At 48.6% G+C, this 22,101-nt stretch overlaps 1 protein-coding gene across 1 annotated transcript; it reads left to right on the top strand.

The window, feature by feature from the left end:
- The first annotated feature begins 337 nt into the window (after positions 1-337).
- LOC115532609 (very low-density lipoprotein receptor-like) lies at positions 338-20,557 on the top strand. The gene is given in 21 exon segments (XM_030342481.1): positions 338-1,072; positions 3,153-3,272; positions 3,858-3,980; positions 5,389-5,424; positions 5,427-5,504; positions 5,752-5,960; positions 7,125-7,287; positions 7,564-7,686; positions 8,218-8,340; positions 9,416-9,535; positions 10,132-10,257; positions 10,994-11,165; positions 11,719-11,943; positions 12,055-12,173; positions 13,868-14,013; positions 14,252-14,393; positions 15,226-15,375; positions 16,641-16,694; positions 18,082-18,162; positions 18,764-18,957; positions 19,256-20,557. Coding segments are annotated over 21 exon segments (2,616 nt in total). The 5' UTR covers positions 338-996; the 3' UTR covers positions 19,292-20,557.
- Positions 20,558-22,101: the final 1,544 nt, after the last annotated feature.

Below are 22,101 nucleotides of genomic sequence, written 5' to 3'. Positions count from 1 at the left end.
CAGGTGGGCACACAGCAGGACATGGCCTTGATACGCTTGGCTAATTTGTGTGAGAAATCTCAGAGTGTAAATAAGCTTGGTAACCCATCTCATGCACAGAACCTGATGCATGGCGAACTGGAAATGAAAATTGATTTAAATTACTATTATTATTATTATTATAATAATCACAAGATGTGTTTAGTATAATAAAATTATCGTTGGAGAAGAATAATGGATGAGGACTAATTAGTATGCTGATTAAATATTAATAACAGTGCGTGGTGTTCAGGTGTCGGACTGTAAGAGAAGGAAGGGTTAATCTGTCACAAGTATGGGGGGGGGGGTTGAGGAGGAGGAGGAGGAGAAGAGATCCGCCAGGAGCCATACCCGGAGAGCCTCGTTGTGTGTATCAGGGGGGGCGATCGGTGTATGTGTGTCAGGTTGGATCAGTGTATGTGTGTATGTTTCAGGGAGTCATTGATTGTGTGTGTGTGTGTGTGTGTGTGTGTGTGTGTGTCAGCGGGGGTCCGGTCTGTGTGTATGTGTTTATATGTAGAAGCTAAGGGTGAGGCGTCTGCATCCAGTCTCGTTTGTGTTTGTGTGTGTGTGTGTGTGTGTGTGTGTGTGTGTGTGTGTGTGTGTGTGTGTGTGTGTGTGTGTGTGTGTGTGTGTCATGTTGGATACGTGCATGTGTGAGTGTCAGCGTGCGGGCTGCTTGCTGTAATCAGGCCATGGACTGCAGCTTGTCCGCCACCTCGGGAGGAGGCACCGCGAGCCGGAAAGACGACGGCGCGTGAACCGACCGAGAGCATAAAGAAGGCGCGTGGTCGGGGCTTGTTGCCGTTCGTTCCCACAGAGCCGCAGTCCACTCGGTGTCGCGTGTGATTTGGAATTGGTGTGCGTGTGCAGCGGTTTTCTACAGTCCGTGGTGTGAACCGGGTTCCGAACCACCAGGCCAGCTTCAGTCACCCAGCAGCCGGCTAACAACTCCTCCACTCGGCTCCCCTAGCAGACATGTCCCCGTCCCTGGTGTGGCTCTCCTTGGCACTGTCGACGCTGCTGTGCCTCCTACACGGCGCTCCTGTACAGGGTGAGTGGTGGACCGTGCGTGGTGTGTGTGTGGTGTGTGTGTGTGTGTGTGTGTGTGTGTGTGTGTGTGTGTGTGTGTGTGTGTGTGTGTGTGTGTGTGTGTGTGTGTGTGTGTGTGTGTGTGTGTGTGTGTGTGTGTGTGTGTGTGTGTGTGTGTGTCGTTGAATGGAGGATCCTGATTAATGCCCCAAGTGTAAACGGAGCAGCAGAATCAGGTGTCACGTCAGTATGTTAAAAACATTTAATTCTCGGAATGGGACGGGCCGTCGATGGGTTGTTCTTATTGTTCTGCTCCCTCCTCTCCTTATCACATGGTAGGACCGTATTCCCAATCCTTTGAAACAATATAGCCTTTACATCCATTACATCCGCGAGTGTGTTTGTCTCGACTGCGCCTGCGCATTGTCGCCAATACGTGGGGTTCTGTGGCCCCATTAGAGTATATATTTAAATATTTATGTGTTTATTGTTGGAGTAGGAGCAGAATGGGGTTGGGAGAAGTGGGGGATCCTCCTGCCACACTGCAGCGGACCGCAGTGGGCCATCCACTGTCGGCAGGTGTCTTAATGAGGACCGCACGGAGGCTGCGGTGGCGCGAGTCCCGCACGGAGGCTGTCTTGGCGCGTGTCCCGCGCACTGTTTACATGCAACACGTCCACGGACGTAGTGGTGTCTGATCAGACTACGAACTCCCGGTAAAGGCAACTCTCCCTAAAGGTTTTGTGTGAGCGTTGCCATGTGTGAACACCAACGCGCGTGTTTCGGCTTTCAATATCGGATGATGATTCCGAATATATTACGTCGTCACGCAAATTGGCTGACACCTCGAGCCTGATTAAAATGGATACATCGTAGGCTTATCTTGGCTCTGATTGGCTGCTTAACATCCTGTTCTTTTGATCCAAATGGTGGGTGTGCAATCATTGGACGGCCCCATCTCTCCAAGGGAAGGGGGGAGAAAGAGGAGAGAGGGGAGAGATGCAGGCTTGGTTTCTGTGAATTACTGTACCGTGACCTACAGTACGTCTGTTGCCCACCGTTTTAAACACGTGCCAGAGACTGTATTGTGGATACTAAATGTAAAGCTGTGTTTTAAATGCATTCTATAGACTGTATACAATGTGGATACTAAATGTATAGCTTCATTTAAACACGTACTAGTATACAATGTGATGCTACATGTAAAGCGTCTTTTTAATGCATACCATAGACTAATTGGATGCTTAATGTTAAGCTTAATCTTAAACGTGTACTATAGACCATAGCTTTGTTTTATACATGTACCACACTATACCTGTGGTTAAGGCCCACTTGGGCGCCTGATATGAATAATGGTATTGAGAGATCGCTGAGGTATAAGCGGTGAATATTTAGTGATCCACTTCTGATAAATGATCATCTTAAAGGTCCTGCATTTAAAACTAACAATTCGATGCCGCGAGCAAACTCCTTATCCCGCCGTGTGGTCTGAGTGGCGTTCTCTGGGACGTTGGCTGTACAGACGCTGATACCACAGTAGCTTGGGTTAAAACGACCTGTGGAACCGGACAATGTCAAACAAAGGCTTCTCCTCCATGGCTTAAGATTAGCAGCTGTTGTGATCTCGGAGGCTGGCTGTCAGCTGACTGAGCTATTGCCTGAATGATTTGTAGGTTAGCCCTTTGTCTGGCTGTCGATAAGATGTATTGCAATAATATCCTGGATTAGGTTCATTTCGTGTGGGACATTATTGCATAGTTAATATTGTGTTGGGTAGTAACATCGTGCTCGTTCAAAACTTGATTTCTATACACAAATTTCCTTCACAAGGGAAATGATGTAACAAGAGAAACAAATAACGCTAAATAAAAAGATCATATGGTCTGTGATTTTAGGTGGATAATATTTATAAACCAGGGAGTCTTAATCCATAGTTTCAACTCTTCTTAATCATTATGATCAGATTGTACAGCCAGACCTACTTCTTGAACATGGAACAAAACTCTGAGAACCTCTGAGCTTTCCCTCTGGTTCCTTCCTCCCTCCCTGTCCCTTTTTGGTGTTTCTTTCTCCCTCTGTCGTGACCTCTGACCTGGGGTTAGGGGCGACTCCGGAGTGTGAGGCCAACCAGTTCCAGTGTGGGAACGGCCGCTGCATCCCGTCGGTGTGGAAGTGTGACGGCGACCCAGACTGTACGGACGGCAGCGACGAGACCTCCTGTGGTGAGGCCTGGCTTTGACCTCCTTTGTTTTGGGTTAATTTGGTATTGCCAAATCCAAATGGCAATTACATTTAACATTTTTACATTGCCTCTTTATAACATCCCTTTTTTAGAGATATGAATGAAACTACAGTGTCATGAATTTCTGGATATATCTAACTCTACACAATCTACCCAACCATGGTGTACCTGTGCGCACACTATGTACACAGCCCAGATAGGCGGAGCTTGGTAGACATTATTATCCAAGCGCGTGTACATGAATGTGCACGTGTCCTTGATCTAATGGTTTCCTTTACCTCGTGACCCAGTTAAAACACACACACACACACACACACACACACACACACACACACACACACACACACACACACACCCCCCCCTCTGCTCTCTGGGCCACCCTCTATTCACCAGTTCATACTGCCCCAGGGACTTCTGGGCCAGCATACCATCGTGATGCTATATTATCTATTTCTGCAGAGGGAAAAATAATTATTTCTGCATTTATTGTCTTCCTACTATTGAGCTGAGCAACACCCCCCCCACCCACCCTCCTATAACTAAAGCGGTCCCTCTCCCCCTACAGAGAAGCTGACCTGTGCGGATTCTGACTTTGTGTGCACTAATGGCCAGTGTGTCCCCAAGCGCTGGCACTGTGACGGAGAGCCAGACTGTGAGGATGGCTCTGACGAGAGCTCGGAGATCTGCCGTGAGTACAGACCTCTCTAAACCCTCACAGCAGCAGGGCTTGGCAGTGGAGCAGGCTGTTTGCTAATCAGAAGGTTTGTGGTTTGATTCCCGGCTCCTCCTAGTGTCGTGTTGCCCCTGAGCAAGACTCCTATCTGATCTGTGTTCTTGCATGGCACACGGGCGATGGTAGATGAGTGTTTTTTCTACCTTATCTTAAAGCACTTTTACCACTGGTCAGAAAGCGCTTCATTAAAGCGTTCCATTTGCAATGTACTCCTTTCCCCTCGCTCCTCCGAGCTGTGATGTCAGCACCAAAACAAACTATTCTGCCCTGATCCTTCAGTTCCGACCCATGTGTCCTGAAGATCCATCAAGCTTTGTGTTCAAAATCAGGAGAAGGGAAGGGATTTATCGACCGGAGATTTTGCTGTACGGAGTCGAGCGTTTCTATGGCAACTGAAAAGTGGCCTGTTGGACCAAAAGGTTCTGTTTTTAAGGGATAGGGTTGGACCCGGGTAATGTTTTGAGGTGAGGGAGTTAGACCTGGCTTACGTTTTAAGGTGTGGGAGTTTGACCTGGCTTACGTTTTAAGGTGAGGGAGTTTGACCTTGGTTCTGTTTAAAGGGGAGGTAGTTGGATCTGGTTTCTGTTTAAAGGGGAGGTAGTTGGATCTGGTTTCTGTTTTAAGGTGAGGGAGTTGGACCTGGGTTATGTTTCAAGTTGTGGGAGTTGGACCTGGGTTATGTTTTTAAAGGGATATGTAGTTTGACCTGGGTTATGTTTAAGAGGTTATTTAGTTTGAACTGTGTGTATGGAACTCCGACTCTGGAACCCCGCCAAATATCTGTGTTGGAACTACAACAAGGTGTTAACTCTAACCACTTTAAAGTTGAACCGGGAGGCTTGGTTGCGGAAACAATTCTCTACTGGATGTTGGCTCACCTTAGACGGGAGCAATGTGAAGCACACCAGCAGAAGGTGTCAGACTTGTCTGCGTGTTACAGATGTACACGGTGTGTACGTGCAGCGAGGCACTGGTTTCCCCAGTGCCTCTGTTGTGTTTGAACAGCTGATAGGCCTGACTTGGCTGCCCCCCCTGGAATCCTGTGCGTGTGTCGGGGCACATGCATCACGCTCCACACGTGGGTGTGTGTGCGTCAGGCGGCTGGATTGGGGAAGCGGGTTGTTGAGGGTTCTGCTTTAGTTTAATGCATTATTATGCTGCCACTCAAACATTAAGACAGCTGTCTGTTACTTTAATTCCAAAGATATGCTAAATCTGTTGAAGAAGAACAACCACAAGCTCTTGTTGAAATGTTTGTTTGCTAAATGTTTAGCCTGCTCCCAGACATGAGGCGCTTTGGGGTTTATGTGGGAGTGTTTCCTGCCGACGTGTTGATGAATGTTGAAACGTTGTGTTTCTGCAGACATGCGGACGTGTCGTGTGAACGAGTTCAGCTGCGGGCCAACCAGTGTATTCCTGTCTTCTGGAAGTGCGACGGGGAGAGCGACTGTGATAAAGGAGACGATGAAGTCAACTGCAGTAAGCACACCGACGCACACATTCATGGACACGATTAATATCCCACAGGGAGCAATGCTAGTTAAAGCTAGATGCAGTTGATTTGATCTCGTATCATACATTTTTTCCTGGACTATGAATGCAAAAGACGAGATGCGTTGTGGTTCCCAGTCCTGTATGACGTCTCCCAGTGGGATGATTACTGGCGAGGGCCGGGCCTCCTGCCCCCAGCAGCGCTTAACCAGGTGACCTCCTCCCCTCCCGCCAGGCAACATCACGTGCGCGCCCAACGAGTTCACGTGCGCGAGCGGCCGCTGCATCTCCCGCAACTTTGTGTGCAACGGCGAGGACGAGTGCGGCGACGGCAGCGACGAGGTGGGCTGTGCGCCGTCCTCCTGCGGGCCCAGCGAGTTCCAGTGCGGCAACGCCTCCTGCATCCCCGCCAGCTGGGTGTGTGACGAGGACGTCGACTGCCAGGTGGGTCCAGGCTGTCGCCTTACATTTGTTGGAGCCTCTATTTTATTATTTACGGTAGCCGCCTGTTACCTGTTTACTGAGATGCGCACTGTGATGACTTCGTACTCTGTGTGGCGTTCGTTTCCCGCCGTAGTGGCGATGCTGTGTTGTTATGCTGTGAAGAGCTTGTGATAAATGGACTAAACTAGTTGCATAAGAATAATTATTAGGGGTTAACATGGTAGCAGAAAATGGCTACTTCTAAGAACTACAAATTGCCTGTAGTCCTACGAGAATTGGAAAAATTAAGTGGAAATGTGGAAACGCGTGACTACTTGGACGAGAAAAAACAATCATTAGTTGTAGCTCCATGGCTGAAAGGTAGGGATACCCCTCTAGAACTCATGGATGTACACACGGCGTGATGCTGGTGAACGACCTGTTGGGCATTAGGACTCCTCATCGGCCCGTCTCTGCTCCCAGTGCAGGTCCATTATTAAAATGGTCATTATTATAATTGACATTTTACAAGGTGTTGCGTGATGATGAGCTGCGCTGGATTTCTAAGTTATTGATGTCGAGCCGGCTGAGGCAAGTATAACGTAACCATGGTAACGGGCCGACGATGACGACATGGCTGTGAATGACAATGTGGCCGTCTCTCTGTGCGCGCACCCACGCCAAATGAGAGCATGTTTGACAGAACTAGCACCTATCGAGGATGAGCTACTGCGGAACCTTTAGGGAATGGCCAAACATTCACTGCCATGAACGCCAAACGTCTCCATTGGACCAGGTTTTGTGCAGTCCAACACGCGTACCCTCTTGGAAGGCAGGACAGGAGGCTTGTGCTAGAGGAGGCTGTTTCCTCGCGCTTCATAAGATCTGTCCTTGAGGTGTTGAGGCAGCCAAACAGCTAATGAGATGGTACTTTATTCATGAAAATTGAATAAATGTATGAGCATCGAATAACATTTGTACTGGGGTGAAACATTTGGTCGATATGCATACATTGTGCACCAGACGACTGTAAATAGCACCATTTATCTAGTATGAATTGTCTATTGTTTTAGTTCCCTTATTTAAATCGTTCTTTTTGCTGTGGATCCCATTCGTGTCCGACGGGTTAGCATTATTATTTGTTTGGGGAAATGTTTATAGGTTTATTTATCCCCCCCCTTTCAGGACCAATCGGACGAGTCCCACACCCGCTGCGGCCGGCACCCGACCCCCCCTGCCAGGTGCTCCTCCAGTGAGATGCAGTGCGGCTCAGGGGAGTGCATCCACAGGAAGTGGCGATGCGACGGGGACAGCGACTGCAAGGACGGTAGCGACGAAAGCAACTGTCGTACGTACCCCCTGTTTAACCCACGTACTCTGCGATGTGTAAAGAGTGGGGGCTACTGGGCACTAGGTAGGGTCTGATCTGTGTTGGCCTCTGTGGACTAGGTAGTGCGTGGGTTACTGTGGACTAGGTAGTGTGACCTTTGTGGGTTACTGCGGACTAGGTAGTGTGTGGAGTACTGTGGACTAGGTAGTGTGTGAACTTTGTGGATTACTGTGGGTTAATATGGACTACTAGGTAGTTTGTTCTTACGTGTGTGTGTGTGTGTGTGTTCCCCAGCTGTGCGTACCTGTGGGGCTGACCACTTCAAGTGTGACGATGGCGGCTGTATCCCTGGCAACCGCCAGTGTAATGGTCTGCGAGAGTGCACTGACGGCTCAGACGAAAACAACTGCAAAAACGGTACGCGTGAGTGTGCATTGTTTAATCTGTGTGGGTACTGCACTTGAAGGTAACTGATCTGGGTGTGTTCTTCCCTCTGGTTAAGTGTGTTCTGCTGGCATGCATCTGTTTTTGATCGAATAAAACCGATGTTTTCAGTTCTGTCACATTGTTTGTGTGTACTCGTTTTTTAAATGTTGTACATTGCCCCACTGCCTTCAGGAAGACAAAAAACATCTGATGCCCAAGATTGCATTTTAAGGCTCAATTAGCATGTAAACGCTGGTTGCAGCTACTTGTCGCTTTCTGCCCATAATGGATGACTACAGCTTGGCCGGATATAATTGCATGTTGGGTTCTTTCCATGTTTGCACTACATCATGGCTTTATTGAATTGTTTCTTTCTTCACACATTTTTAACCTATAAACAAATATCACAATTTATTAATCTACCAAAATTACATATTGGTGTTAATTATGATGCAGCGTGAATATGATTGACTGGACCTTACATAACTCCATCCTCCCTAACCCTGGGGTCTCCCCGACCAGTGACCCAGTGCAGCGGGCCAGAGAAGTTCCGCTGTCGCAGTGGGGAGTGCATCGAGATGACCAAGGTGTGCAACAAGGCCCGAGACTGTCCCGACTGGAGCGACGAGCCCATCAGCGAATGCAGTGAGTACTAGTACCGTGCTCATTAGATATACACCGTAGCAGGGCAGTACCGTGCTCATTAGATATACATCGTAGCAGGGCAGTACCGTGTTCATTAGATATACATCGTAGTGGGGCAGTACCGTGTTCATTAGATATACACCGTAGTGAGGCAGCACCGTGCTCATTAGATATACATCGTAGTGGGCACCTCAGCACTGCATGTAGGAAATGCGCCTTTGAGGGCCCCGGGTTCGGTTCCAACCTGTGGTCCTTTGCTACATGTCATTCCCTCTCTTTTACCAAATGCCTTCCTGTTACTCTGCAAGGCCCCGTCCACTAAGTTAATGTCTACAAATGTAAAATAACGTAAAAGTGACGCACGGTAGCCATACTGATGCATGTTCCAAAATTGGTACGGCCTTGATAGGTTAATCTCAAAGCATTGAGCTGAGGATGTTATGCTGCCTTTCTAAATAAGCCACATTCATTTTTCTCTATTTTATTTCAAGAACTGCCTCATAATTAAACAGAAATGATCGAGGGTGGTTCATGACTACATAACAGGGTGGGTCTGTTTTGGAATGTCGACGATGTTAACCAGGGTCTCAACAGATGTGTATGAATATCCTAGCAGATCTTGTTCTTGTTCCAGATGTGAGTCAGTGTCAGATGGACAGTTGGTTAACTGTGATCTGAAGACTTCTATGAATATCCTTGCAGATGTTCTTGAATGAATTAGGGCTGCGCAATTATTTGCATATTCATTTAAACCTTGATTTTGGCCCAGCGTGAAAGGTTGCTTTTCATTTATAAAAGAAAATAAACTAATACTGAAATCAGTCCTGTACCTTCAAAAAGAAGGCTATACCATTACATAAATCTCATTTACTCAATTCGTAGTATTTTTTTTACATACGTTGGCACCAAAGAATATGAATGTAATCTGTTAATCGCAATCAGAATATTCAGCAATTATCATTTGAGTCATCATTTTGCAGCTCTAGCATGAATGGACAAGCAGCTGTTGTTCCAGATGTGAATGAGTTTCCGTTGTCCACTGGATTTGAAGAGGCGAACGTTCCTGTCCTTCCAGGTGTGAACGAGTGTCTGCTGAACAACGGCGGCTGCTCCCACATGTGTAAGGACATGGTGATCGGCTTCCAGTGCGACTGCACCCCCGGCCTGCAGCTCATCGACCACAAGACCTGCGGAGGTACCTTCCCCCCCCGTGCCCTGCCCGCCGCCCAATGCCTCGCTGGCTCTCTTGTGACACATGTGGTGTTTGGAAACGGCCCTCGCTCAATAAGTGACCTAAAAGCAGAGTTAATATTGTATCAGGGCGGTTAAACCGTCGTAAAGTGTGGTGGAAAGTACAGGCAAGATCCGGTTTATTGGGCAGCTCGGGAGAGTCCGCCATGCACTCGCTCAGGAGCACTGAAGCCTGAGGTGCCTGAGGGGAAGGAAAGTCTTTTATGTCAGCAAATAAATTATCAGTTGGTACAGTTGAACCGGTTTATCGTTTGTGGTGAGTAGATTTGTCAAAGTAACCCGTTGCCACAGCAGTTATCTGATAGGATGGGCAGGAACTTCACCAAGGCCATGGCCTGAAGTATCTCATCCTTGAGCTTATAGGAGAAGATAATATTGTTCCAAACACGGGGCGCAGAGAGCTTTAACACTGTGCATGATGGCCTGTCATTTTCGCTTCACTGTCTTTCTTGTAAAGATGTCGGGTTTGCTTCCTCCGTTCCGGTCGTCTGAACATGTCCCGACGGTTGTTGTTGTTGTTTTTGTGTTTGTTGTCTCCAGACATCAACGAGTGTGTGAACCCTGGCATCTGCAGTCAGATCTGCATCAACCTGAAGGGAGGCTACAAGTGTGAGTGTCACAACGGCTACCAGATGGACCCCACCACGGGGGTCTGCAAGGCTGTGGGTGAGTCTCCCCTGTAGCGCCGTCACCAGGTGGGGGGGCAGGCGGGCAGTGGTGGGTGGACCAACGAGATGACTGTTTACCACAGAGACGAGATTAAACCTAACTAGCTTACCACAAGATGAAGGACGACGAGTCGTAGTGAAACGGTAAAAGCAAAGCGTTTGCGTTGTGGATGTGTCCGTGTGGATGGTTTCTATCGTCATGGTAATGATATCCAGGTTTGAATAAGAGAAAGGAGGACTGTTTTTAGCTTCTGGCATCAGAACCATTTACCCAATCAGACTCTTTGAAGAGGTCAGATGACCTTGGCGATGGGCAGTAAGGGAGTAGACGACTTAAGCAAAATCAATTGAAGTGTAGAACAGCTCCCAGCTGGCCCTGCTGCTGTCTGAGCTGGGGAGGACTCGGGAGTGGATGTAAGGCTCAATATTAATATTTAAAAACCTTTTAAAGGTATTCATTTCATGCCTGTCTGGTCCATACATTTGGCATTCATGATTCTCCTTGCTTTAGACCGTTTGTCGCTGTATTGAATCAGAGTCCCTTTGGGTAAGCCCCTAGCCGTTAATGGGAGAGGCTCGAACAACGGGGTTCTGTCCACTCCGACCAGCTGTGTGTCGTGACCTATCCTGGGGGGGGCGGGGTTGGTAATGTCGACAGTAAGCCCAAAACAAAGGGACTGTTGTGGCGACGACAGTGCATGAAGTTCATGTGACCTCCGGCGGATCCTCCTCAGGCAAGGAGCCCTGCCTGATGTTCACCAACCGCCGGGACATCCGGCGGCTGGGCCTGGAGCGCCGGGAGTACACCCAGGTGGTGGAGCAGCAGAGGAACACGGTGGCACTGGACGCAGACTTCAACCAGCAGACCATCTTCTGGGCGGACCTGGGCCAGAAGGCCATCTACAGGTCAGACCCCCCCCCCCCCCCCCACCACATATAGACCTGGGCCAGAAGGCCATCTACAGGTCAGACCCCCCCCCCCCCCACACACGCATAGACCTGGGCCTGAAGGCCATCTACAGGTCAGACCCCCCCCCCCCCCCCCCCACCCCAGTCCCCCCCCCCCCCCCCCCCCCCCCACATATAGACCTGGGCCAGAAGGCCATCTACAGGTCAGACCCCCCCCCCCCCCACACACGCATAGACCTGGGCCTGAAGGCCATCTACAGGTCAGACAAATGACTGTGCAGCCATTTAGCAGATGCTAAATGATGCTACACCATAGCTGGTGTAATTGTAGTTTTCCAGAAGCATCCCATAAATAAATGGCTTGACGGAATGGTACTGCAGCAGTAATGGTAGGAAAAGCGTACACATTGTTGTAAAGGAATTGTGTCCCAGTCCCCATTCTGCTATATGGTAACGGTTAGTCTTTAGCAGACCGGACTCGGGGATCTCATTCAGCACCTTGGAAGGAGCCCGTGTCTCTCCTTACCCCTCTCCGCCTCCCTCCTCTCAGCACGGTTCTGGGCAAGAAGGCGGAGCAGGGTATCCACACCATGGTCATCGACAACATGCAGACGCCCGTGGGCATCGCCGTTGACTGGATCTACAAAAACATCTACTGGTCCGACCTGGGCACCAAGACCATCGCCGTGGCTACCTTCAACGGCACCAGGCAGAAGGTTCTGTTCAGCAGTGGTCTGAAGGAGCCCGCCTCCATTGCTGTGGACCCGCTGTCTGGGTAGGGAACTGTACTTAAGTTACAGGGCAGTTACCATACGCCTTTATCTTGGACATGCCGCGTTGGTGCGGAGTGCTCCGGGCTAATCTGTGTTAATGGTTTGTCCTCCAGGTTCCTGTACTGGTCTGACTGGGGGGAACCAGCGAAGATAGAGAAGTCAGGGATGAATGGAGCCGGCCGACGGACCCTGGTGGAGACGGACATCCAGTGGCCTAACGGCATCACCCTAGGTAGGAGAGACCCCCCCCCCCCATCACTCACTCACACTCGCTGGGTGATTATCCATGTTCTCCAGCAAGATGACTCAGCTCATCTGGTCTCTCGCCCAGTGGCCTGTCCATAATGGATGAGGACTGCAACCGTTGCCCTGGTTACCACACTACCTCACATGTAAGGTGGTCGATATCAACGCCGGCTGGTTGAATTGGGAACAAATCATTTGGATCTCTTATGGTGGCCTCGTGTCATTTGGCTATTCAAATGCAATGCACATGGCACTTCGCCTTGGTCTTCTGTAAGTGGATATTGTTTGAGGAGGTCTGGAGCAGAGTCCAGTCCTCTCGCTCTCTCCTCTCCTCCATCTCCCACATCGGTTAGCCATAGACTAGTCCTCCCCTCTGCTCGATTTTATTTATTATTAGTTTTTACGTCTCGTACCTCTACTCGGTAGCGATTCTAGAAAATTTTACATGGGGTGGCAGAAGGGTGGCAAGTTAAATTCAAGGGTGGCAAATCACACACAAAGTCAAGTCTTTTTATTGTTGGAAACACACATGCCTGGTGTCTATGTATTTATTTATACCAATTGCTAATGAAAACAGTTAACATATTGTGTCTATCTTTCTGTTTGTCTATATTTTAAGTTTTGTGTGTCTGTCTGTGTGTCTGTCTGTCAGTCTTGCGTCTATCTACCCGTCCATCTCTACACAAAAGACTTAATGATTCAGCGTGGTTCCCTTCGGATGATCCGCCCATCATCCGAGCACATCGGGAAACAGCCACTGAAAAGCCAATTTAATACTTATTTTCTCTCCCTTTGATTGATATTAAATAAATTTAATATTTGATTGATTTACAACACCTCGTTGTGATGGGTTGTCATTGTTAATATTCATAAGACTCAGAGCTACGAGGAAAGGGCTTGTGGATTCTCTGCCTGTGGAGTTGCGTGTTTGGGCGGTCCCATTGTGCGCCGGCTGGACTTGATGTGGTGTCGATCGTTTGAAAAGTAATTGTGTTGTCTGTTACCTGAGAGAAGGGCAACACCTTGTGTGTGTGTGTCTGTCCGATCTCGAAACCCCACCGTCAATCGCAATCAGTGTGTCAATGGCGAGCACGCACTCGTCCACACACGAACACAACAGGCATGCAGATTAAGACACATGTGACCACCCATCACATTTTCTTGATTCAAGTTTCAGCTGTACTGTACCTTTTTTCAACACTGCAAGCGTACAGTTGGCTTGTCTCCAGTTCTTTGGCTTTCAAACCGTTTCTGTCTTCATTTGAATGAAGCGGCAGATGCGCACGGTGAGAAGAGAGCAAATAGGATTCATGGACACAACCATTTTACAGGGGAGGGGGGACATAAAGATTTTAGTTCTTAAACTTAAACAAGTTACCAATGAGATCAACAGCTTCAGTAGCAAAAAATATAATGCCATTCAATAAATGTATATTGGAGACACTTCTAACAACCTGGGTGGCAAGCATTTTTTGGGGGGTGGCAGCTGCCACCCCTTGCCACCCCGGTAGTTTCGCCACTGCCTCTACTCATTCTGTCTCCTTAACCCTGTCCTCCCCCTCCTCTGCTACCACGGCTGGTTCGTCGTCCCCTCTTCCATCCTGCTGTTCTCTCCCTCCATCGCTCTCTCTCTCTCCCTCCCTCTCTCTCGCTCCTCTTTATGACCTCCCCCTCCTCCAGACCTGATCAAGGGCCGGCTGTACTGGGTGGACTCCAAGCTGCACATGCACATGCTGTGTAGCGTGGACCTGAACGGGGACAACCGGCGGAAGGTCCTGCAGTCCTCAGAGTTCCTGGCTCACCCCTTTGCCCTCACCGTGTTCGAGGTTCGCTCATCCATAGATGAAGGCTGTGGGCTGTGATGCGTTTATATTCATGTCTTTAATGCATTAGCCGTTAATGTTTTATAATAATCCTGTTATAGTTCAGTAGATAAGGATTAATGTATTGATTTCCGCTGACACTTAATTGCATTGCTAATCGTATGGCGATGCAAAGCGTCCAGAGTGTAGGATTCCTTCGGGTGCGTTTTGAGTCTAACCCTGACGTAACTGGACCCTGCAGGACCGCGTGTTCTGGACGGACGGGGAGAACGAGGCCATCTACGGAGCCAACAAGTTCACGGGCTCTGACGTGGTGACGCTGGCCAGCAACCTGTACGACCCCCAGGACATCATCGTCTACCACGAGCTCATCCAGCTCTCCGGTGAGTACGCAAGTGCTGGAGTGGGAGTACTTAATCGTCTGGACTCCTACACGACTCCTCCTCCCCGTGCCGACGACTCCTCCTCCCCCGTGCAGACTCCTCCTCCTCCGTCCTGACTCCTCCTCCTCCCCCGTGCCGACTCCTCCTCCTCCCCCGTGCCGACTCCTCCTCCTCCCCCGTGCCGACTCCTCCTCCTCCTCCCCCGTGCCGACTCCTCCTCCTCCCCCGTGCCGACTCCTCCTCCCCTGACGGACTCCTCCTCCTCCCCCGTCCCGACTCCTCTCCTCCCCGACTCCTCCTCCGTCCCGACTCCTCCTCCTCCTCCCCCGTCCTGACTCCTCCTCCCCGTCCCGACTCCTCCTCCCCCGTCCCGACTCCTCCTCCCCCGTCCCGACTCCTCCTCCTCCTCCCCGTCCCGACTCCTCCTCCCCCGTCCCGACTCCTCCTCCTCCTCCCCCGTCCCCACTCCTCCTCCCTCCCCCGTCCCGACTCCTCCTCCTCCTCCCCCGTCCCGACTCCTCCTCCTCCTCCCCCGTCCCGACTCCTCCTCCTCCTCCCCGTCCCGACTCCTCCTCCTCCCCCGTGCCGACTCCTCCTCCTCCTCCCCGTGCCGACTCCTCCTCCTCCTCCCCCGTCCCGACTCCTCCTCCTCCTCGCCCGTCCCGACTCCTCCTCGCCCGTCCCGACTCCTCCTCGCCCGTCCCGACTCCTCCTCCTCCTCCTCCCCCGTCCCGACTCCTCCTCCTCCTCCTCCCCCGCCCCCCCTCCTCCTCCTCCCCCGTCCCGACTCCTCCTCCTCCCCCGTCCCGACTCCTCATGTTCTCCTCCCCAGGTCCCAACTGGTGTACAGAGAAGGGGGAGAATGGGGGCTGTGCCTACCTGTGTCTCCCCGCCCCCCAGGTGAATAAGCACTCCCCCAGGTACACCTGCGTGTGTCCCCAGGGCCAGGAGCTGGCGGAGGACGGACTGCGCTGCCGACCAGGTGTGTGAAACGCACGCACTCACACACACTCTCACTCGGATCACCTGACCGCTCTCCTCTCCTTGAGGTTTTATACAGATCTCACCTGAAGTAGAAAGACTGGGCGGTGGTCTCCCTTGGCAACCTTGGTGGTCGCCAGGGGATCAGCTTGAATGCAGAAGGCTGATGGGGAAGTGAGGTGTGTGGAGCTGAAGGAGGAATGTTATCGTGAGTTATTAGGGGCACTGGTGTGGCTAGCAACCCCCCATGCTGTTGGCAAACACACTGATCGTGTGTGTGTGTGTGTGTGTGTGTTCGCTTTAGCGGATCCATCCAATGTAATCTACAGATGGTTCACTTTAGAAGAACAGGTTGTACAGGAGGGGAGCTCTGACAGACGGTCATGGGGGGGACGGACGTCGAAAAATGTTTCTCAATCTTAATTTGAAGTGAGACATTGTCTTTTCTCCGGTCATACAATGTGTTTCTAACGTGGGTCTGATCGCGCCACAAATGAGGCAAAATCTCCATTCCGTATTCAGGACTCGTCTGCTCCTCGTCCTCAAGAGAAGGTCATGTGTGGCACATTGAATCTTGTTTGGTGTACGATTGAAGACTGCTCCTAATGCATTGTGGTTAGGCACTGCAGGAGTGTGAATGACTGTATCCATCCACTCTTTAACTGTTGGTAGCGCTCCACGTCACTCGCTCAACGTCCAATAGGAGCAGAGACTAGGAGCTAGCTCGTATTTACATGTTTAACCTTTTGAGCTGCAGATGGCCGTCCTGTCAGAGATGTTAGGGGGGGCTTCAGCTGGGAGACGCGGTCTCTTGTGCTTTCATTCTATTTTTATTCTTCCAATGTTTTTATATCTTGAGCCTTGTTTCTTAACTGGGTCGCGGTTGTGATGGAAAGCGGTAGAATAACAGTTCCTAGCCCCAAGCCGGGGTTTAGATTAAAGATCTGTCAGGCGAGGCTGAAAACATGAAGCGCTTCTGCTTATTCTCATGAGCTTTGGTCTCTTTTCCTTCCAAGAAAGCTGACTTTTAGAAGCGCCTTCGTGTGCTGTTGTGTTGGCGCCTTCTTTCTCTTTTCCCGGGGAATGAATGGTTTCATCAAATAGTTCCCGTTCTAATTGTACATGTTGAGCCCTTACTCAGTCCTCTGGGACGGCTGATCTCATTTCCCAGACCTGCTGGGTGTGAGCAGTCAGAAGTAGGCCAACTCGGGGAAGTCACTGTAGCTAAATGCTGTTGTCCAACTCTGAGCGTGCCCTGTCTGACAGAGTCCGCCCCCGCCCCTGAGGATGCTGGTAGAGGTGGGACCAGTCCCGCCCCAGGTAATTGCTCCCTTGCCGGTGGTCCGACGCGACCGACCGGCGCCGTGACTAACTGTACTCGCTGGCTTATTAAAGTGTGAAGGAGATGCACGTGCTCGTCTGCTTTGGCCACGGTCTGCGTCTTTGTTGGCTTTGTGTAAGCTGGAGAAAATGCCTAATGACATTAATCACTAACTTTATCCTATCGCATTAGGTGAATGCAATGAACTGGGTCTAGTTTGGGTTTCATCTACCTCACTATTGCTTTGGTCTGTGTTTTAATGCTTGTCTGTGCCGTTGTCTTGGAAGATATGTGCTTAACTAACATTCATTTGATGTTAGTCAACTTAGAGTTTGCTGGGTTGTGATTCAAGGTGTAGTATGTTGAATTTGGGGACATCTAGAGGAACAGAGTTGGCAGAAATGGAATATGATATTCCTAAATGTTTGAATTGGTGTATAACCCAATGGAAACCACAACCTTCTTCACCTTAGAATGAGTCTAGACGGTAGGTCCTCTTCCATAAGGCTGAGAGAGTGTTTTATATCAATCACCATCTTACCTGAAAGCTAAGACCATTTAGTTTTACGGACTCAATGACCCCATCAAAATTATAAATCTATCAATGAACCACACCACTTGTAGACTAGGACATAATTTGGAAGAACCTACAGACTAGTAAAGGGAAGCATAGCTTCTCCTAAATCATTAGAAAGGGAGTGGTGACTGGCGGGGATTCAGTTGGTTGTTACCGTACTGCTGAATGCCACTTAATACCACACAATGCACCTTAAGGTAATCCTCACTGGTGTAACCTTAATCTACACACTGCACCTAAAGGTATTCCTCACTGATGTAACCTTAGTCCTACAAACTGCACCTTAAATTAATCCTTAAATCTGATGTAACCTTAATCCTACACCCTGCCCCGTTTAGGTAATCCTCACTTATGTGACATTTTCAGTCTTGAATTCCCAATATTTTGCCAAGGCTTTCTGGTGAGCTGGATTCATGTTCTGTCAAAGGATCGTTCATTTTGCCAACTGACTGTAGACCTTAGCAACAGCAGACTGTAACCTTGGCAATGAAAATAATTTGGGGTCTATGCAATGAAGAAATCATTATGTGGAGACGAAGGATACCGTGTTTCTATTTAGATTTCAGGACTAAAGCAATGGCATCTCTCACCTAGTCAGCTCCTTCCCTCGCTCTCTCTTGTGCCTGTGATCTTGTATCCTGTGAGGTGTGTTTTCAACCAGCTTATGCTGACTGCTGGAGTCCCTTTTGATCTGGCAGTTTGAACCTCATTTAATTAACCTTGTGGGTTCATGCGCTCTACATTATGTTGGAGTCATGGACCGGTTCTTGTGGGCGTGACTTCCTCATAACCCTGGGTCTGTCTTCCAGAAGCCAACGTGAGCACATCCATCCACGAGGTTGATTCTGCAAACAGAGGGTCAACTGCTGCATGGGCCATCCTACCTGTTTGTGAGTAAATAGTTGTATGATATATTTAACCCTATATACTTCTTCATTCACTTGCTGTCAATAATACATATTCTAACATTGAATTAACTAAATAGATGGTAAATTGTAAATGGCTTGCATTTAAACAGAGCTTTTCTACCAGTGGCCGTTCAAAACACTGTACAATATTCTCTCACATTGACCCATTCATTCACACATTCACACACCGACGGCAGTCAACCATGCGAGGCGACAGCCAGCTCGTTGGGAGCAGTTAGGGGGAGGTGCCTTGCTCCCTCAGCTAGGATGAGCGGGGATTGAACTAGCAACCTTCAGGTTCTACCTCTTGAACCACATGACTCCCAAAAATAGTCAATGGAAAGAAACGATGGATCATCGTCCCGTTTACATGCACACCAGACACGGGACTAACCTGGTTAGCACAGTGACTAACCTGGTTCACACAGTGACCTGGTTTCCTCACTGCCATGTCCATCCTGAAGCCTGTTGAGCAGAAGGGTTTCCCCCCCACAGGGAAACCAAGGGAGTTTTCTGGTGGGCAAGTCGGGTGAATAAGTGCTGTCCTCCTTACGGCCGCCTTGTGTGCGTTCGTCCCCTGCAGTGTTGTTGTCGATGGCGGTTGCCGGAGCTTACCTGATGTGGAGGAACTGGCAGCTGAAGAACCAGAAGAGCATGAACTTTGACAACCCGGTGTATCTGAAGACCACCGAGGAGGACCTGAGCATCGACATCAGCCGACACGGAGCTAATGTAGGACACAACGTAGGACACAACGTGGGACACACCTACCCAGCAGTGAGTACCTCTCCATAGGCTTGCCTTTTTTTGTCTTCACATACTAAGTGTACGTGTCAGTCTCGCTCACTCTCAACTGCTCTGTGTATTGTATTTGGATGCTTACTGTAGGCTAGTTGGAAACCAAACTGCTGTGTATTTGGATGCTGATTGGTGTTCATTTGTATTCTGATGCTAACTACAGTGTATTTTGTAGTTCAGTGACCTATAGAGAAATGTGACGCGCCATTCCACAACAACCTTTGCTAATGTCAGATATCGGGTGACTAATGGAAATTGTGCTTTTGCTGTACTCCAGATATCTATAGTGAGCACAGAGGATGACTTGTCCTGATCGTTTCCATGGCAACCACCAACACCCACCCCTACCCCGTCCAGCCCCATCCCCTGTGCTCCGGGTGTTGCATGGCGCCCCTGGCGTTTCCATGCGGTCCGCGGCAACAGCAGCCAGACCTTATCGCGGGACCGCAGGCCCTCTGAAGTGCATTACGTCATTGTTCCAGATGGTTGCAGGAGGGGGGGGGGGGGTATTTATTATGTGAATATTATAATGAAATGGTGTCCAGTATGTTTTCGCACAGTGTCAGGTTGGGGGTGGGGGGGGAATCTTGTGCTATTTGTGCCAGCGATGCCGGCCAATGAGAGGGGAGCAGAAGAACAGTCTGGCCAATGAGCTGTGAGCAGAACGGTGTGTGCTCACTTTGTCTAGTGGTCCAGCTGGTCTCCTAAACACCCTCCCTATCCACTAGGAGGGGCCACATCTAATTCTGCTGTCGAGGGCTCGCTGCTGTTAAGGGTGTGGGTGCGGAGTCTGAAGGTATAAACAGGATAACCCCTGGAGAGGAGAGGGGAGGGCTGTTTGGGTGGCTTTAGTTAGTTCAGATTTCTTTCCAACATTATTTGTGTCGGATCACATTCGGACCAAACAAGGTTGAAAACAAATGAGGCGTCCTAATGAAACGGCCTGGTCTGGTTGGAGCGAGATGACCCAGACCCCCCTGATCAGCCAGTCAACCCCGCTCTGACAACCAAACCTGTATTAATATTTATGTTTGTTTGGACAATGTCGTGCGAAGATGTACATTAATTTATTATCCGGTTTTTGTTTTCATTTTCTTAATGAACCATTACTTCCTGACAGACGTTATCTTGTGGGACGAGGTGTTAGTTTTCTTTTCACTGTTAATAATTATGTATTATCGAAAATGTGCGAGTTGCCATGGTTACAGCGTTTTGTACATTCTATACATTTAATCCCATAATCCTCTGACATGACAGCCGATCAGGACTCCCTTTCTCTCAATGCACTTTGATCAAATGTTCCTTCTGTAAATAAGATTGTATACATTTGACTTGAGATAATTTTTTGCTATGGTTGGGTACATTACCAGGGTTATAAGTATTTAACAAACGAGATATTAAAATGTCAAAGAAACATGACCGAATTTGTTAAAAGATATTTTGTATGTTTGTGTGCTGTTGTACGTTTTTCTAGCCTTGTACAGTCTGGGGAATTAAGATTTAAACACACTGTATCTGTCAACAAGCTGATTTGAAAATCAAAATTCAAAATAAAAGCTGAGCTACAGTTCATCTGAAACGTTGCATCCCGTTTTGTTACTCCCAGTCCTCACTACTACCCCTACTACCCATGCAGCGTGAACGGAGCGTTCCACGGCATTGAGAAGACCCGTGTAATTAGGCCTATAATATTCCTGTTTATGCATAGATTTCTCCTCAGATTAGGCCAATAAAGCAATGATAACAAAAAAAACTCAAACGCTCGATCAAAGGCCCGACCCGACCGGCTCAAGGATAGTGGTGGGAAAGATCGGCGGGCCGGGTCAATCAAACCCTCACTTGTTTAACATGAATTGGCTAAACAAATGACTATAGCATATTTTAAACACAATAGTGCAAGGAATTATTTCCATTGGTCATTCTGACCGGGGTACGGAAGAGGATTAGGGCCACACATGTAAAAAAAAAAAAAAAAATCTGACTTTATTCTCAGAATTCTGAGAAAAAAGTCAGAAATTCTGACTTTAATCTCAGAATTCTGAGAATAAAGTCAGAATTCTGACAATCTCAGAATTCTGACATTAATCTCAGAATTCTGAGATAAAAATCAGAATTCTGACATTAATCTCAGAATTCTGAGATTAAGTCAGAATTCTGACTTTAATCTCAGAAATCTGAGGAAAAAAGTCAGAATTCTGACATTAATCTCAGGAATTCTGAGGAAAAAAGTCAGAATTCTGACTTTAAAGTCAGAACTACGGGTATCTGTAAGGACCAACCTCCGTGGGAGAGACACTTTGCTTTATGCAGTAGGAGGAAACCTATGGAAAGACAAGAAGGCACAATCCGGCCCCTAGAATGCGCGGTAAAAGTGCAAAACCTGTGCGTGTTGGCAAGAATTCCGTACGGTTTTTGAATGACTAATAGCCGCGGCTATTAGTCATTCACTCCGGCTCTATAGTTATTAACTCCGGGCTATTAGTTATTCACTCCGGCTATTAGGTATGCAGAACGAGCCCTCCTCTTCTTTGCTTGACACTAAGTTTGAAGGCTGTCTAACCAATCAGTGCAGAGAAATACCAGACTAAAGTAACGCATTGTCGAGACTAGAGCTGCAGTGCCTCCATGTTTCGCCGTAAACATAAAGCTGTGTTGTCTTTACTAGTTTCACTACAATGTAATGACCACCACTAGCTAGTGGAAAATACATTTGTGTCTAGTACACTGATATATTTGTATATTGTTAGGCTATTATATTGAGATGGCAGTGTTCGAAATACCGTCAATATTCGGGGATGCCCTCATCCCCAGATTGTTCTCGATATGCAGTAGCCAGCTAGGCCATAACATTACAATATTTCATGGATGCAAGCAAGCCAAGACAATAAATCTATATCTATAGCCTACATGACAACACACACACACACACAGACACACACGCACACACGTTAAACACACTGGTATAGCAATAGGAGCCTGCATTGGCTAAAGTTGTTGGGATGCACGTTATTTTATAACAGGGAGGGCAAAGTTGTGCATTACAATGCAAACACGACAATAATTGGCACAGTTCTTGCGCACTCAGAAGAACATGAACTGAATAAATGCCAGGTATATAGCATA

The sequence above is a fragment of the Gadus morhua genome, chromosome 19 (genome assembly GCF_902167405.1).
Source record: "Gadus morhua chromosome 19, gadMor3.0, whole genome shotgun sequence".
Classification (NCBI taxonomy): Eukaryota; Metazoa; Chordata; class Actinopteri; order Gadiformes; family Gadidae; genus Gadus; species Gadus morhua.
This window is presented reverse-complemented; position numbering and strand designations above follow the sequence as displayed.